At 38.9% G+C, this 17,170-nt stretch overlaps 2 protein-coding genes across 2 annotated transcripts; both read right to left on the bottom strand.

Moving 5' to 3' along the window:
* Window positions 1-9,449: 9,449 nt before the first annotated feature.
* LOC134747812 (uncharacterized) lies at window positions 9,450-12,941 on the bottom strand. Its single transcript, XM_063682449.1, has 4 exons — window positions 12,694-12,941; window positions 11,832-12,011; window positions 11,212-11,341; window positions 9,450-9,858 (listed from the first exon to the last, which is right to left on the bottom strand). Exons 1-4 carry the CDS (start codon window positions 12,814-12,816, stop codon window positions 9,458-9,460), a joined length of 834 nt encoding a protein of 277 aa, XP_063538519.1. The 5' UTR covers window positions 12,817-12,941; the 3' UTR covers window positions 9,450-9,457.
* Window positions 12,942-13,950: 1,009 nt separating this feature from the next.
* On the bottom strand, window positions 13,951-16,539 carry LOC134747813 (uncharacterized). Its single transcript, XM_063682451.1, has 3 exons — window positions 16,369-16,539; window positions 15,037-15,166; window positions 13,951-14,561 (listed from the first exon to the last, which is right to left on the bottom strand). Exons 1-3 carry the CDS (start codon window positions 16,516-16,518, stop codon window positions 14,038-14,040), a joined length of 804 nt encoding a protein of 267 aa, XP_063538521.1. The 5' UTR covers window positions 16,519-16,539; the 3' UTR covers window positions 13,951-14,037.
* Between the last annotated feature and the right edge of the window lie 631 nt (window positions 16,540-17,170).

Consider the following 17,170-nt stretch of genomic DNA (forward strand, 5'->3'; position numbering starts at 1 on the left):
TGTCAATTTATGTCAATATCAATAGATTTAGAGTATGTAAGTTTAATGTTTAAAATGCTTATAAAGTTCTTTTTTTTTTTTTTTCTTATTTGTTAAAAAAGTTACCTACCTTCCTACGCTTCAGTCTAGATTCTGAGATTAAGCAAATGTCACAACACTCACAACGCAAAATAAATTCCTTGATAATATAAGGTTATGGTGTTACCACCAAACTGATAAGAAATCCCAGTAGTTACCACAAATTCACTTTCTCAATTGTTACCACTGAGAAAATACGAGAAAAAAATATATCAGCTGTTGTTAACGTTTGTTACAACTTAGTGATAACATCTAGGAATAACCCCAGTAATATCCCCCCAGGGTGATTAAAAATAAGTGCGTTCCCGTTGCCAGGGAGGTTTTGGGATTATACTGAGCAACTTTTACTATGGGACCAATCACGAAATCGCGAAAAGAAATTTACCTTCCCATAGAAAATGGACCAGCCAAAATGTATGAAACAGCCAAATTGTTTTCTGCGATTTCGGAGTTGGTCCCATAGTAAAAGTTGCTCAGTATAATCCCAAAACCTCCCTGGCAATAATTATTTCGAGAATAAGAGCGCGTCAAGGTAATTTTGAACACCTCGTCCGCTTAGCAACTTCTGATGCTGACTGTACTAGAAGTAATTTCACGTGGCGCCTAATATTACCCCCTTATTCATAAACGTCTACTAAAGTTGACAAGCCGCTAATCGTTTGTCCCTTTCCATCATACCAATACGTCGGAAAGGGACGGGGAAGGGACTAGAACTAATTTCACGTGGCGCCTATTACCCCCTTTATTCATAAACGTCTAAAGTTGACAGGCCTGACAGTAGACGTTTATGAATAAGGGGGTAATAGGCGCCACGTGAAATTAGTTCTAGTCCCTTCCCTGTCCCTTTCCGACGTATTGGTATGATGGAAAAGGACAAACGATTATTAGCGGCTTGTCAACTTTAGTAGAAGTTTATAAATAAGGGGGTAATAGGCGCCAGGTGAAATTAGTTCTAGTCCCTTCCCCGTCCCTTTCCGACGTATTGGTATGATGGAAAAGGACAAACGATTATTAGCGGCTTGTCAACTTTAGTAGACGTTTATGAATAAGGGGGTAATAGGCGCCACGTGAAATTAGTTCTAGTCCCTTCCCCGTCCCTTTCCGACGTATTGGTATGATGGAAAGGGACAAACAATTATTAGCGGCTTGTCAACTTTAGTAGACGTTTATGAATAAGGGGGTAATAGGCGCCACGTGAAATTAGTTCTAGTCCCTTCCCCGTCCCTTTCCGACGTATTGGTATGATGGAAAGGGACAGACGATTATTAGCGGCTTGTCAACTTTAGTAGACGTTTATGAATAAGGGGGTAATAGGCGCCACGTGAAATTAGTTCTAGTCCCTTCCCCGTCCCTTTCCGACGTATTGGTATGATGGAAAGGGACAGACGATTATTAGCGGCTTGTCAACTTTAGTAGACGTTTATGAATAAGGGGGTAATAGGCGCCACGTGAAATTAGTTCTAGTCCCTTCTCCGTCCCTTTCCGACGTATTGGTATGATGGAAAGGGACAAACGATTATTAGCGGCTTGTCAACTTTAGTAGACGTTTATGAATAAGGGGGTAATAGGCGCCAGGTGAAATTAGTTCTAGTCCCTTCCCTGTCCCTTTTCGTCGTATTGGTATGATGGAAAGGGACAAGCGATTATTAGCGGCTTGTCAACTTTAGTAGACGTTTATGAAAAAGGGGGTCTTTTTACTATGCTTTAAAAACTGTGAGTACACGTATTATGGCCTGAAATAGTATAATTTTTTGTTGAAAATTGTGATCGGAAATGCCCGTCCAACTTATTGTCAGGACTGATAGAGTAGATAATAGGAAAAAAAGTAAGATAAAAAAGAAAGAAATAGTATATTACATACTTGGAGCAGCAATGTCCTTTAGCGCAGCGGGCCGAAAGTTGACGGTTGCCGCACGGAGAACAGAAATAGTTATTTACGATACAAGTGCAGAAAAAGAGGAAATTCGAAACGAGTGGCGATAAATTAAAACACGACCGCAGGGAGTGTTTTAAATCGACGCGAGTTGCGAATTACCTATTCGCACGTGTATCGTACAACGTTTTACAGTACATATGGCCCTTTAAAGTTTATTTACAGTACATATGGTGCTACTTTCTCGCACTAGTGCGTAAAAAAGCACTTTTCGTGCATGTGTCGAAAGATTAAAGGGCCATATGTACTGTAAAACGTTGTACGATACACGTGCGAAAGGGTAATTCGCAACTCGTGTCAATTTAAAACACTCCCTGCGGTCGTGTTTTAATTTATTTCGAATTTCCACTTTTCCGCACTTGTATCGTAAATAACTATTTCTTTTAAACGCTACGAAACCGGTTGTTTTCCATGGTGCTTTCAGTTAATAAATGTGGGTATGTTTGTGCTATGTAATCACTACATCATATATATTTTATATTATTTTGCAGTGTCAAAATCTATTTCTATTATAAATTAAATGTGATACCTCATCCTAGCCAAGCTGTTTCAATGATTAAATAGAATATGAGTGACGTTTTTTTGTATGCCACGTATGGCGTTAACTTTAAAGGGGCCCATTGACTATCAGTCCGCCGGATGATATCGGCCTGTCAGTTGTTCGGAACTGTCAAATTTTTGTTCTAACTGACAGGCCGATATCGTCCGGCGGACTGATAGTCAGTGGGCCCCTTTAGAACGCCATATGTGACAAAAGCGTCACTCAAATTCTATTGAATCATCGAACCTGGGGCCCGTTTCTCAAAAGCTTGTGACTTGTAATACAAGCGGATGTCACTTTTTGACAGCTTTTGTTAGAAAGGGACTTCCGCTTGTATTACAAGTTACAAGCTTTTGATAAACTGGCCCCAGCTCGCAGAATTTCAAGAGAAGCAATTTTGCCCAAGCTGAAATAGAGACCTTCGCTAACGCTTGGTCAATAAAGCCATAAGTAATTATTATTACAATTATCTTCGCCAAATTGAACTACCTTTGATGTGATGTTACTTAAGGATAGATAAGTATACATAATTAATAAATTCTAAATTTTTGAACAATCTATATGTCATAGTGTGTGTGATGCCGAAAATGATTACAATGATGTATAGGTATTCTAATCTTTTCATCGATAATGTATGTTAAGTAGAATTTAAGTTTTGTTTTCTTCATTAATGGTCATAGTTTAACCCTTCAAGTGGCAACGTAATTTTTTAGTAGTTGGAATTTTGATTTTATTTCAATTAGGGCTACCGCTTTTAATTTCGCCGCTAGGGGCGCCAGTGTAGATGGAGGTCTTTCAAAATGTCAAATGCATAGAAGTTTGGGGGTTTCAAGCTTTTTTATCGGGAAGTTTCACTCCTTATTCATAATTGTGGTAAATCTTTGTCCATCTTTGATTAATTATGGTAAACAATAGAGCTCAATAAATGTTAGTGGTTTTAAAAAGTGCCAACTAAAATATATACAAAATTAAACAGGTTGAAAAAATGACACATTTAGACGTTAAAATACCTTTGTGTATATTAGAACGTATTGATTTTATAAAAATAAGCGTAGAAGAATTTTGAGATTTGTTTTTCTGGACCTTTTTTTTTATATACTACGTCGGTGGCAAACAAGCATACGGCCCGCCTGATGTTAAGCAGTCTCCGTAGCCTATGTACGCCTGCAACTCCAAAGGAGTTACATGCGCGTTGCCGACCCTAACACTCCTCTCCCTCGTTGAGCTCTGGCAACCTTACTCACCGGCAGGAACACAACACTATGAGTAGGGTGTAGTCTTATTTGGCTGCGGTTTTCTGTAAGGTGGAGGTACTTCCCCAATTGGGTTGGGCAACTACATCTACAGTGGCGCCAACTGGTGAGCACAAAAACGATAGCCCTCATTAATCAAACTTTAAATTTAAATGACTTAGGGTCGGTTGCACCAAACTTGTCATCGTTAAAGAGTTCGCTAAATTTTATTGTATGGACAGTTTCATAGTAAACTGCCGCGGCGCGCCGGGTGACGTTGATCAGTCTGTAAAGTGCGGATGGTGCAACTGGCACTTAATCGACCACGAGCCGGTGGCCTGCTACTTGAAGGGTTAAGGGTCAATATAACAAGACAATCGACGTTTATTTATAGTACTGTCAGTTTGATAAAATAAATGTGCCATTTTCAACCAGAAGGGTACTTATTGTCGCTTGTCAGTAAGGCGCTATTTCCATATAGCTTCAATTAGAAATCAACCTTATCAACAAGCGACAATGTACCTTTTGGTTGAAAACGTCACAAATGTTGGTTTCATCCTTTTTACACTCGAGAGCAATTCTCTTCACGGACAACACAAAAGAACCTACTTTTATTTCTCTTGACTGTAGGTACTTTGTACAGTCGCCATCAGATATATCGGAGCGGCCAAGGTGCTCACAAATATCTGAACACGCCTCTATTGTCAAGGCGCTAGAGTGCGTGTTCAGATATTTTTGAGCACCTCGGCCGCTCCGATATATCTGATGGCGACTGTACAAAATTAAATCGGTATTACATATTATTGGTCCAGTCGCCATTAGATATATCGTAACGGCCGAGATGCTCATAGATATATGAACTGCTAAGACGAAAGTGGAGGACCCGCGCGAAATCGCCTTTTCATACAAACGTAGTCCTCATTTTCCTCTCTGGATATTAACATTATTGAGAATATTTTTTTCGGATTTTTAATTATATGTATTGTACAAAACACAGAAAACAGAATAGGCACTACAAAGGCGAACTATAACCCTTTAAGAGATTTCTTCCAGTTAACCTTTATTATAAAAGTTAGGAGCATTTAAATTTTGTATGATATCTGTTTTTCGCTCCTAATTTTTCCAATAATCAAAAAATCTAAAAAAGTCAAACGTAGGGGCATAGTTACTGCATAGTTATGGTCAATATACATCAAATTAGGTATATAAAACATTTTCCGTAATGTCAATATCCAGAGAGGAAAATGGGAACTACATTTGTATGGAGAAGCGACCGTCCCCTTTCCTCTTAAGGCGTGGTGTAGGTTCAGATATTTTTGAGCACTGATTGCTCCGATATCTTCGTAGTTTAATATCATTGGCTGAAATATGAAGTCGTGTAAATGTATCTGTAAATTTTCAAACTGACAGAAAGACGTTAAAATTGTTGTTATATCGACCCTAAAAATGTGTTAATCATTTGTTATTAAATTTGAAACTTCTTTTGAATTTGTTGACTATTAAAATATTTTTGTAGCAACTCTTGTTTATTTTTATCTGTACCTAACCTGGATCCCTTATATCATAGAGTAACTTATACTAGAGCAGTACTGTCATAGTAAATTTTGTAACCCCAGTAAATTCACTGCCATCTGTCGACACACTTTAAAACTAAAAATGAAGATTTATAAAAATACGATAGAATGTATTTAAATATAGATAAATGATTTTTTTTATTTGCATTAATTATTTTTATGATTTAGACCCATGTTCTTTCACTGATATGCGTTAAAATTGTTAAATAACAAACGAAACCGTCAACGCCATCTATACGACTGTAGGCCAAAACTAGTAGCGCCCTCTGAACGAGAATCAAATTTTCTTGATTTACGGGGCACGTTTTTTCCTTATAGACTGTATCCATCTATTACGGAGTTATATCTATCTTTGCTTATATCTTTTCGACGCCAACGACGGATATATCCGAACAGCAGGTCCAACGTCCAACGCCAAAGACGGATTAATCCGTCACAGACCACAGAGCAACATAGACCTACGTGCATAGAGTTAGACCAAGAAAAGCCTGCAGAGATTTTGACAGCACACGCAATGCCATAATTTCATAGAAATTTGACGTTTAAAATAAGACCTGCACTGCGTGTGCTGTCAAAATTTCTGCAGACTTCTTGGATTGACTCTATGCATAAAGTTCAATTTCAGTTTTGCCACTTCGGTGACGTGGCGTCCGAGTGACAGCTGTTGTTTAACACGGCGTCGAAAGGTTAAGGGGAAACTTTATTAAGGAAACAATTAACTAAATGCACACTAAATGACCCTTATTCAAACGAGACAAGGTCTCAAGTCGTCAGGCTAGTGCAGGGGTCGATAAACTTGGGAAGAAGAGCCAACCGCTTCTTCTACGACAGTGCTTGTGTATGTTTGTGCTTGTGTGTGTGTTGTCTAAGTAGTGGCAGTGCGGCGACACTCCTCCTTTCAGGCATTCTCGGCTCCGTTCGGCTCAGCATTGCTCCGAACTATTATTAGGGTTGACACAACTTGATGCCCCTTTGCGTGCACGACCACAGATAAGATAATAAGTAATAAGATAGAGTTAAACCAAGAAAGTCTGCAGAGATTTTGATAGCACACGCAGTGCCAGTGTTATTTATATGTCATAATTTCATAGAAGTTTAACGTTTAAAATAACACCTGCACTAGCTGTGTGTGCTGTCAAAATCTCTGCATACTTGACTTGAATTTTAACAACCCTAAATAGCCGAAAGGGATAGTTCCATACATTAGAAAGGGATAGTTCCATACATTAGAAAGGGATAGTTCCATACATTAGAAAGGGACAGCATGATTCGTCCCTGAATCACACGCTGTCAAGCTTCGGTTTTGTAGGAAGTGTCCTTTCTGTACTGTAGGAGGTACTGGTACTACTATTTATTCTGAGTGTGGTTTAGAGACAAAGTTCCATAGTGGCCTTGGAATCAAATTGGGCTCCAAAGAGCCATAATGTGGCTCACGGGCCGCGCTTTGCCGACCCCTGAGCTAATGTGTTCTTAGTGCAGGCAGTAATCAAAACAATATGTAACATCAAGACATTTACTTATTACAAAATTTTCATACACTAGATTTTTTTAGAGGGATAAGACAAAAAATCGTCCGTATGCCAAGCATTACGGGCGACTTTTCATATTACTCCGCATGAAAAACTCGTTCAATTTTACCCCAAAGCACCCAACACCTGTCCAATTTCTTATTCCAATATGCATTGCGTCTCTCACTAAGCAAAATGTGAGACGCAAATACACATTGGACAAAGAGATGGACAGATGGAATACCACCTTTAGAGGTACCTACATCTGTGGTATTTCAAATCAGAATCCGAAGAACCGAGTGATATCTTGGACATTGGACATCAACGTAGGCATCTACGTTTCTTTTCAGCTACATCACTTGTGTTTTTCCGTCGCTTTCTGCTCGCGTTTTCAATAATTTCACGCGTCTTTTCAGTTTCTTCAATACGTCTCATGGTTGTACTGACAATATCGAACGTTGATTGGGTTTCTGCTTTATATTTTTTAACTACGTTTATATTTTTCTTTTCTTCCTTGACGTTACGTTTTCTTTCAGGTTTATCGATATCTAGTGATTGTATTTGACGCTTGTTAGAAATATACATTGTTCTATAGATTTCTGCATGAGGCTGCGACGCAGTTAATGGTCCGGTTTGCAGGGTTTTCCTGGAAAATTAAAGAAATGAGATCTATTTCTCGCTGACTAGGAAAGGCTTTCTTTTCGCCCGAATTAAACTTTTCCTCTAGTAGCAAAGTACCTAATTGGATTAACTTTTTCTTTGTTTTATTTCGAGACTCGCTTTCAGTTGTATTTACACTTGCGGCAAAACTTTGCACCCTTGCATAATCTATTACAGTGGGACTATCTTTAGGGTGTCAGCCACATAGGACGCGTGCGACGAATTTTACCTTTTTTTTTCCTCGGTGTGGGAATGCTGTTACGCATCGTCCCCCTGACCTAAGGTGGGCCTATTATGGGGGGTATGTGAGACTCTCACCTCCCGGCTCTTTCCTTTGAGAAAAGAGGGGGAGGAGCCTACCCACTAAACCCACACCGGCGTTCCCCACAATATACCGTTTGGGGGGGCCTCCTGGGATCGCGAACATTCTACCACGAATTTTACCTTGTAAGTACCTACGTCTTAAGTTTTAATGGATCAGCAACGTTTACCTACGTGAAATCTTTCGATCAAAAAGGCAGCCGATTTCACGTTTAAAAGGTATTTTCTGACAGACAAGACTTTTAGTTCAAATATACAGGGTTAGTAATTATTGTATTACTTACGTACAATTTACTATCTCGAGGTGCGGTCGTCGGGCGACCAGCAGTAATAGGTTTTGTTATTAAAATCCATTCTCTACTGGATTGCATACTGGAAAACTTGAAATTTTCACGAAAAACTAATAATTCAGAAGTATGAGAACGTTGTTTATGCTAATTTGTATTTGCAAGACATTGTCAAAAATAATAGACATTCTTTTACTTCAAGCAACTTCAAGGAGACTTCAAGGCTTTGCTTCAAGGTTCACTCTCGGTTTTGCTCTCGGTTCACTGCTGTATTCTGGCCAAATTCTGGCTGTGTTGTTCAGATTATGTTAAAAAAAGTTAAGGCGGCATAGAATGCATTTATGGCTTTAACTACCTTTTTACAAGCTTTTTATTAAATTGCAATGGCCCCTCTGCCGAAAACCTTGCACAATTGTGCATACTTTTGTATGGATTGACGTTTATCTGACATGAGTGACATGGCTATTTGTACGTTACATACAAAAATAGCCATACATTTGACGTGCTCCGCCTCCCCGCAAAAATCGGCACTGTTTTGTACAGAAAATGACAGACAAGGCGTCTCCGCTATGTTTGTACGGGTCAAATCTTGCAAGTTAAATTTGACCCACTTCCCGACTTCCAATGAAGCTGAAAATTTGCATACCTACATATGTAAGTCGGGTGACAATGCAGTATTATGATACCATCGAGCTGCTCTGATTATGTTGAAGTAGCTATGATGGAGACAGGGTGTGGCCATAGGAACTGTGATAAAACCACGATAAAACAAAGAAACTTAATTGTGTTTGAAGTTTTTAGAATTGTCTCGATGAGTAGTTGCCTGTGGAAATTATTGTTATATTATGAGAAAAAAGTAGATAGCGATAAAAGCTTGTACCTACCAAAAATGAAATTTTTGCCAAAAACTTATTAAGTACTTACTGTTTCATGTTAGTACATCGCGATTAAGCTACATTTCATAAGCTAAAAAAAATACTTACTCACAGCGAACTTACAATGGTCTTTAGTACTCTAATACTGTAATACTGGCACACATTTTCCAAAAACAAAACGACTGAAAAATAAATATATCTAGATAACCGAACCTGCTGATTAAATTTCACGAGAAAATGGTTGAGAAATGCGAGACCTGCAGAGGAGAACATCCGGGCATAAGTAAGCATTTTTGCCCAAGCTACTCGTTCAATTATTGTGTTATTTTTGGTAGAAACTTTAGATAGAAATACACATTTTAAGTAGCATCTTTTAATGTCGCAGTCGAGTATATAAAATTACATCAATTGTCATTTATTTAATTTACAAAAACTTATTAAAAACACGTTACACTTTCTTCGTAAAATCAATTCTCTCTGGCTTCGCTCTATCTATCTTCGCTTTCTCCTTCACGAGGACACGCGAAGGCACACCTTCCCTCGCTTCTTCCGTCGCTTCGCGAAGAAACGCTTGCTTCGCTAGCGAATGCACAGTAACCGATGCTTCCTTAGCCGTTACTTCCTTATCGGTAACTTCCTTTATTACCGACTTGGATATATCCCCTTTAGTCACTGGTTTCGGTGGTAATTTAGGTTTTTCTGACTCGATATTAACGGTATAGTTCTCGTTAGATCCAGAGCCTGGTTTGTTAATTGGTTTTAAGTTGACGGTGTAGCCGTTCTTTATTGAGGCGTGTTTTATTTCGACCATTGCGCTTCGTACTAACATTATTTGATAAAGTTGAGTTCCTGGAAAGATATAACGAAAGACGGTTAGCTTTATACGGTATACAATTGATAAAAAAAGTTATTCAGCGGCAAAGATATTATAGCGATTAACGAATCAAGAATGTGACTTTTATTGGTGACTTCGATATCATTTCCCTTGGCTGGAGGTAAGTACACAGCAGCAGAAGTTGCTAAGCGGGCGAGGTGTTCAAAATGATCTTGACGCGACTTTATTGTTAAGAGAATAAGGTGTGTCAAGGTAATTTAGAACACCTCGCCCGCTTAGCAACTTCTGCTTACTGTACATAAATAGAGAGTAGAGGGATAATACGTCTTCACAACATCCTGATACGTAAAACCTACCTATGTATTTTTTTAAATCAAGAGTAAAAGAAGATTGAACTATTTTTATCGCACGAATCAAAAAAGTCCTGCTTTATTGACCTTCATACCCAATTTCCACCGTCACGCACATCCTCTTTACCCTCTCTCTTCCTTAGCTCGAAATTCCCCATATATAATAGTTCGTGCGTGAACAATATTAGGTATATCTTCGGCACTGTAAAAGTTTCCCATAATTGGAAGACAATTTTTAGATTCTCGACGACAATGCCACTGAATTTATATTTGTTATAAAACGATTAAAATTGTGTCAATGACACGCCTGAATGGACTAATTCTGAACTGACCAGGAACTAACTAACCTTGGTATTACGGAGTATCCTTTTTAAGGTAACCTACCTAAAAGTTACTGTCTTCAATAAACTGTAGAATAAAATGCGCTACATCGTGACATGTGCGGATCTGCATCTGCACGCCGCTTTGTTGTATGAGCGATTGAGCGAAACAGTGCTATGCACGTATACAACGACTTGCCACAAGGCGTACAGATCCACATCCTATATTTAGAGTAGTTTTGCAGTGCATATGAAAAAAAAAAAGAAAAAAAATTGTTTGCACACACAAAAAAGGGTTTTACAGTATGGAATACCTATACATGAAGTCAAGTTGCATGCATACAGCGGTACTTCTATAGAGAACAGTATGAACAGGGGTCCCCAATCTAGGCATAGCCTGTATCTTAATTGGGCGACCTTGAATTAAAAACTAGATTGAAAAAAGTATGCCTAAAGGTAAAGATAGGTGCTAAAGGTGTATAAAAGAATGCTGCAGTATTTAGATATACCTACCTACTACCTACTTGTCCTACTGGCATAAATGTATCATACTTACACACAGGGACAGTCGTAGGTCGTTGTCGTATGCAGCATTGCGGACGCTTGCAAAATCAACTGGCTGTGAAATAATTTTGGACAGCTTTTCCCTAGCAGTGGACTCGTATAATGATAGAAAGACCAAAGCTGGTCTACTTACCAACACTAGCTACAATGAGTAGCTCCGGTATGAGCCCCAGGGCTCCAATGACCACGGAGTATATCATGATAGCCAACGTGAGAACCCCCACGGCGTAGTACAAGTACGCTCGAAGGAGCACTATGTCGTTCTGAAATAAATATGTATGACTTTCAGAAACTTTAATCTAGGTTGTGTTTTATAAGACTATCTTGACCTATCTTGGCCTTTGATAAGACAAACAGAGCTTACCGGTTATAGGCCTTTTGCCTGCACATGGCCTCTAAAAATGTTGTTTTTAGAAATCTTATATAAATGCCTGCTAAGAACAAAATACATTTTTTTACAGCAGCTAACTAAAGACATTTTAAAATCAACAAAGCTAGTGTAAAAGAAGCTCATATTCATGATGGCGCCATTAATTTGTTGAATTTCTACACTAACTGCATATACTTAGTAAACATATCGTATCGTATCCGTGTCTCGGAAAGATACCTATTTTTGTTCCACACAACTAGTAAACATATATATATCTCTCTCATAGAGATACCTATTTGTCTTATTAGGGAATTGGCCAATTAATACAAAAGTAGATATAATAAGCAGTGGATATAGAATTCAAAAGCTCAAAATCATCATACCCGCCACATAGCACATATAACCAGCGCGTTGGAAGCGATTTCCACGGCATACGCGATGATGCAAGAAGGTATGAAGTCCGGCCCATCCTCTTCCTTATCAGTGGTTTCGCTTAAAGCCTGGAGTAGCAGCGGAGTGAAGCTTGCTTCTTCTCCTTTCGATATTTCTACGAGTACGGTTAACTGAAAAACAAGATTACACGTCAGTTCCATCGCCGGTTAGTAAGTTTTTTATGGATGGAGTTGGAGAGATGTACACCTAACACTAAACTAAAGCTATGTTTTTCTACTTGTGGGTGGCGATCCCCTGGGGGCGAAGCTTTTCCTTTAGGATTGCATAGCCCAAGTAAATATTAAAAAAACAACTGGTTTCAAATATCTAAGGGTCGCGAGATATACGTATAGACGACCGGTCCGGCCTAGTGGGTAGTGACCCTGCTTTGTGTGAAGCCGATGGTCCTGGGTTCGAATCCTGGTAAGAGCATTCATTTGTGTGATGAGCACAGATATTTGTTCCTGAGTCATGGATGTTTTCTATGTATATATTATATATATCGTTGTCTGAGTACCCACAACACAAGCCTTCTTGGGCTAACCGGAATTTAGTCAATTTGTGTAAGAATGTCCCTATAATATTTATTATTATTTATCTAAGAGGTCAAGGGGGGGACGTCATGAACGTCGTCGGTTCAAAAACATTTTTAGTAGTAACAGTTGGTTTTAAGCCTGTGTATACAGTTTCAAATCACGTTTTGATTTGGTAGGCCGATGATCTTATTCAACAGCAAATATATCTATGTGCACTTTAAGTGTGAACTCTAGTAACTTTAACAGGAACCGATTAAGTGGGATAGGATGGACTCACCCCCAAAATAATATTTAAGCAAGCAAGCGTCAGCGCACCGGTCCTCACACTGGCCACCCAGCAACATTGCTGCAACTTAAAATTAAGCACACTTTTCTTCACATACTCCCCAAACTTTTCCATCGCGACACGACCGCCAACGGCCGACGGGTGCACAAAAATGTATATTAACTGATACGCTAATTAGGATGTCGCTAATGAACAAGGTCGTAATTTATTTGGCGCTGAAATTTACGATGTGACATTAGCCTATTATTTTACTAGACTAGCGATTGGATTGCGGGGTACCGATGGATGAGCACGGCCTAGGTAAATTGAAATTGAAATCATTTATTGCATATCACATAGCATGTACCTGTACTTAAATATAAGCTGTTCATGTGACGCCCTGTTAGGGCACGGCAACATAGTTCCACATAGGGAAACATACTTATTTAATCTAAAATTATACATATTATTATTTACATATGAGCCTAATAATTAATTAATTATTTTACATTTAAATAAAATCTGCCATGCACAATATTAATTACAATTACAATTAATTTACGATCACAAGTATCACAAAAGAGATATTAAATATCTTCAAAAAATTCTCTAATATTATAGTAACATTCATCTAACAGAAATGTTTTTAGTTTCTTGCTAAACAGGCTTAATTTACTCTCGTTTTTTATGTTATTTGGGAGGTCATTCTCGTGGAGTTATTTGCCTTTATCCCTTGTTTAGCTTTACCTAATTATGATGATGATTATCGAATTTTAACAATTTTAGGACCTTACGTCGTCTCTATATTTTTATTTAGTAGTAATTTTTAGTGTTTCGTACCCAAAGAGTAAATCGGGACCCTATTACTAAGACTCCGCTGTCCGTCTGTCTGTCACCAGGCTGTATCTCATGAACCGTGATAGCTAGACAGTTGAAAATTTCACAAATGATGTATTTCTGTTGCCGCTACAACAACAAATACTAAAAAGTACGGAACCCTCGGTGGGCGAGTCCGACTAGCACTTGTCCGGTTTTTTATTTTTAATGTCATACTTCTGATTAATATAATAAGGATGTCCTTTGGAACGTAATAAACATCGTTTCTGACATTAAAGGGGGCTAATTAATAGAATGTTTTTGACAAATAAATTATTTATTTACATATTAACAAGTCCTGTGATATGCACGCATCAGCTTGCAGCTGCTAGTGTATTAAATAATATAAGAATAAAAATATTCAATTACCTATAAGTATATTTCAAAACATAAATCAGTCACTTCGTCACAAACCTACATTTAAGTGTAACCTTATTTTGATTTATAACAGTAATACATTTTATCAAACAAGCACATGATTCAATCATCGTTTATCACATTCTTGCTTTCATGTTTTTTCACCTTCTCATTCCTCCCAAAGAAGCTACGCTTACGTTTCACTTCCTTTCCCTTCTCTTCCTTCCCTTTCACTTCTTTAGCCGTCTCTTCCTTATCAACAACTTCCTTAGCAAGCTCTTCCTTCGCTGGCGAATGTACTATAACCGTTGCCTTTTCTTCCTCGACTACTGTTACATGTTCTTGAACAGAAGGTACTGAGCTTTGCCACCCTGGTTCTTCTTTATAAGGTACTAATGAACTTCTATATGGTTCTCTACCAAAGGGAACCAATGAACTGCTTCGTCTATAAAGTTCTCTATCATAAGGATTAGCTGAGCGTCGTCTATAAGGTTCGATAACAACACTGTACCTATCTCTTGTGCCTGGTACATATCGACCGCTCGTTTTTCGATATCTGACCACGTAATCGTTCTCGTTCTGTTTTAAAGCCTGTTTTATTTCGATCATTGCGCTACGCAGTAACAGTAGGATGTAGATTTGGTGTCCTGTGACCAAGAAGGAGAAACATTATTACTTATAGTGTGAGGTGTGACATGGCAATCGTCTGTGACATTGTAGAGAAATTGGAATTTTAAGAGCGACAATTCCTACGATGTTGAATTACTTAAAGGCTTCAACAGGTAGACTTTATCGGTGCTGTAGCAGAATTGTATTTTCATTTCTCATGCTCTGAAAGTGGGCCGTTTTTATTTTAAAACGTGTGCAGAAAATGATACGTTTCTGCTCTAGAGCACTGTACTATCTAAGTGCGTTTTCTTCTCTTTATTACGATAAGCAATTAAAATTTTGGTTTTAAATGGATTTGTTGTACAAAGTCGCGGCCTTTTTGCGACAGCAAAAAAACTCTTTCGAAAAGTGATGTCTGTGCCCCCTAAGTGATGACTGTATGACCTATCGCTCTCCATGTAAGGTACCTACTTGATTAACACGTATGTACCAAATAGGGTCCAGCGAACTTACCAATGCTGGCGGCAATGAGGAACTTCACGGTTAGTTCTTGAGGTGCGAACATCACGGAGTAAGCCATAAGCGCAGCCGTCAGGACTCCGAAGGCAAAGTACATGTAGACACGAAGCAGTATGAGGTCGTTCTGCAAAACAATGCATTTAAGCACAGCTAAATTTTCTTCTTTATACCCTATGTTAGCTGCCGCTCCGTTGGTGCGTTGAGAAACGACAGCCATCCAAACACGTCAAATAATGGTGTAATAGCTAGCATAACTATTGAAACTTTGTCAGATAGTTTAGATGCTATTGTGGAGAAAAAAATCGTCAGCAGGTTGTATGGCGGTAGAAAGACCATCAGCCAGGGCTCGGAACCGGTATTTAAAAAAAACCCCGAAATAGCCCAATATTATTAGCCTAATTTATGATAACTATATATCTTTATGAATACTGGATACAGGCCATATCAGTTGCCATAACTGTCTGCCTGCTTATTAAATAATAATAATAATATTTTGAATTATTTTATGCTCTTTACGTAGGACTGACGAATCATTAAATAATTTCACGGTTTAGACTGACTTGCTTTAGTCACTAGCGCGACATGTTTCGGAGAGCCTAGGTCTCCTTTCTCAAGCACTAATAGTGCGAGCAGCGTTCACGACGACCGCGCGTGTATTGCGTACTGCCGCGCGCCGAGAAAGCCGGTTGGGGGAGGTATGTCTCACAACAGTTTAAATTCGATGACTGAATCATTTATTTAGGTAACAACTGTATTATTAGATTGTCCCATTAAAAATTAAATAATAAACCAAAGAACGAAAAATAACGTAATAATACCGGTTTTTTGTATGGAACAAATACCGGGTTCCGAGTTTCGACCGCTGCCATCAGCTGATGCCCTGAAGGCCGTAACGCAGAAGCCAGATTCCACAAGATACGGAAGCAGCTCAGCACTAGACCGGAAAATTAAGTGGTGCTAATGCCAGCGCTCAATATATAAAGACCGTGCGTGTTAAACTGTTGGAGGGTCTGCCATGTCATAACCTGAATCGAAAGCGAAAACAATTCACGCTTCTAAGCAGCTGCTCCCTCTCCCTACAGGCCTAACAGGCCTACACTTCACGCTGACTCTATTTCGCATAGTAGGGTCTGCCATCTAGTGGCTTAAATCTTAAAATGGAAACTTGACAATGCTTCGCGCCAATAAATAGGGGGCTTCTGTTCTGCAGTTCATGAACCCTATAGTAAATGTAGTGTACCTAATAACTAACAGCATTTATACGTCATTATGACGCCATAATTACGTCATTATGACGTCGCTGACGTCACTTTGCTACAAACATACCCGTATTATACCGCACAACAGCACTACATTAGAGCCAAGTTCGACAGCGTAGACAATCATGCAGGAAGGTCCGTAATTAGGAGGCTCCTCAGAAATGCCGTTTAGGACCTTGAGCAGTAGAGGTTCGAAACTCTCTTCCGCGAAAAACATCAGTGTTGATACCTTAAAATAAACACTAAATTAAAACGGAACTTAAAGTTTAAAGCTTTATCAATGCGAACGGCTAAGGAGTGGAATTCACTTCCCGCAAATCTATTCCTAGTCCACTATAACTTGAATCTTTTTAAATCTTCATTTTGAGTAGTCAAAATTGTTTTGAGAAGTTTTTATTTGTGGGCGGCTAGAGGATGCGGCACCGTATTTTGGATACCTACCATCTTTCACACTATTAACCGACAATTCATAAAGCTTTTTGGGACCGATTTTTGAATTTCGAGCGCTCGATTTCGTGTGGCTCTCTTCAATACCATCTCCACTACAGGTCATTTAAATTCTACTAATAGAATTGAAAACGAATCAATACCAATTAAATTCCCAATCTCAATCGCTCGTATTTCAGAAATAGCATTTCGCCGTTTTCCACAGAATTTCGAGTGACGAAAAGATGTAAGCTCCACCGGTGTTCATACATACATACATATAATCACGCCTATTTCCCGGAGGGGTAGGCAGAGATCACGGATTTCCACTTGCTACGATCCTGGCATACCTCTTTCGCTTCCTTCACTTTCATAACATTCCTCATACACGCTCGCCGGCGCCGATTTAGGGTGCTCTTGACCTGGCCTTTCTTCAGGAGTTA

This window comes from Cydia strobilella, chromosome 15, assembly GCF_947568885.1.
Source record: "Cydia strobilella chromosome 15, ilCydStro3.1, whole genome shotgun sequence".
NCBI lineage: Eukaryota > Metazoa > Arthropoda > Insecta > Lepidoptera > Tortricidae > Cydia > Cydia strobilella.

What these genes read in the sequence shown, in the direction of transcription:
- LOC134747812 (XM_063682449.1), bottom strand. Translation starts at nt 12,816, where the DNA reads ATGGAAAAGTTTGGGGAGTATGTGAAGAAAAGTGTGCTTAATTTTAAG. An exon ending in GCTTAAATATTATTTTGGGG is followed by an intron (nt 12,012 to 12,693) that starts GTGAGTCCATCC and finishes CTTGTTTTTCAG; the next exon opens with TTAACCGTACTCGTAGAAAT. An exon ending in ACTCATTGTAGCTAGTGTTG is followed by an intron (nt 9,859 to 11,211) that starts GTAAGTAGACCA and finishes ATATCTTTCCAG; the next exon opens with GAACTCAACTTTATCAAATA.
- LOC134747813 (XM_063682451.1), bottom strand. Translation starts at nt 16,518, where the DNA reads ATGTTTTTCGCGGAAGAGAGTTTCGAACCTCTACTGCTCAAGGTCCTA. An exon ending in TGTTGTGCGGTATAATACGG is followed by an intron (nt 15,167 to 16,368) that starts GTATGTTTGTAG and finishes ATTGTTTTGCAG; the next exon opens with AACGACCTCATACTGCTTCG. An exon ending in CCTCATTGCCGCCAGCATTG is followed by an intron (nt 14,562 to 15,036) that starts GTAAGTTCGCTG and finishes TCTTGGTCACAG; the next exon opens with GACACCAAATCTACATCCTA.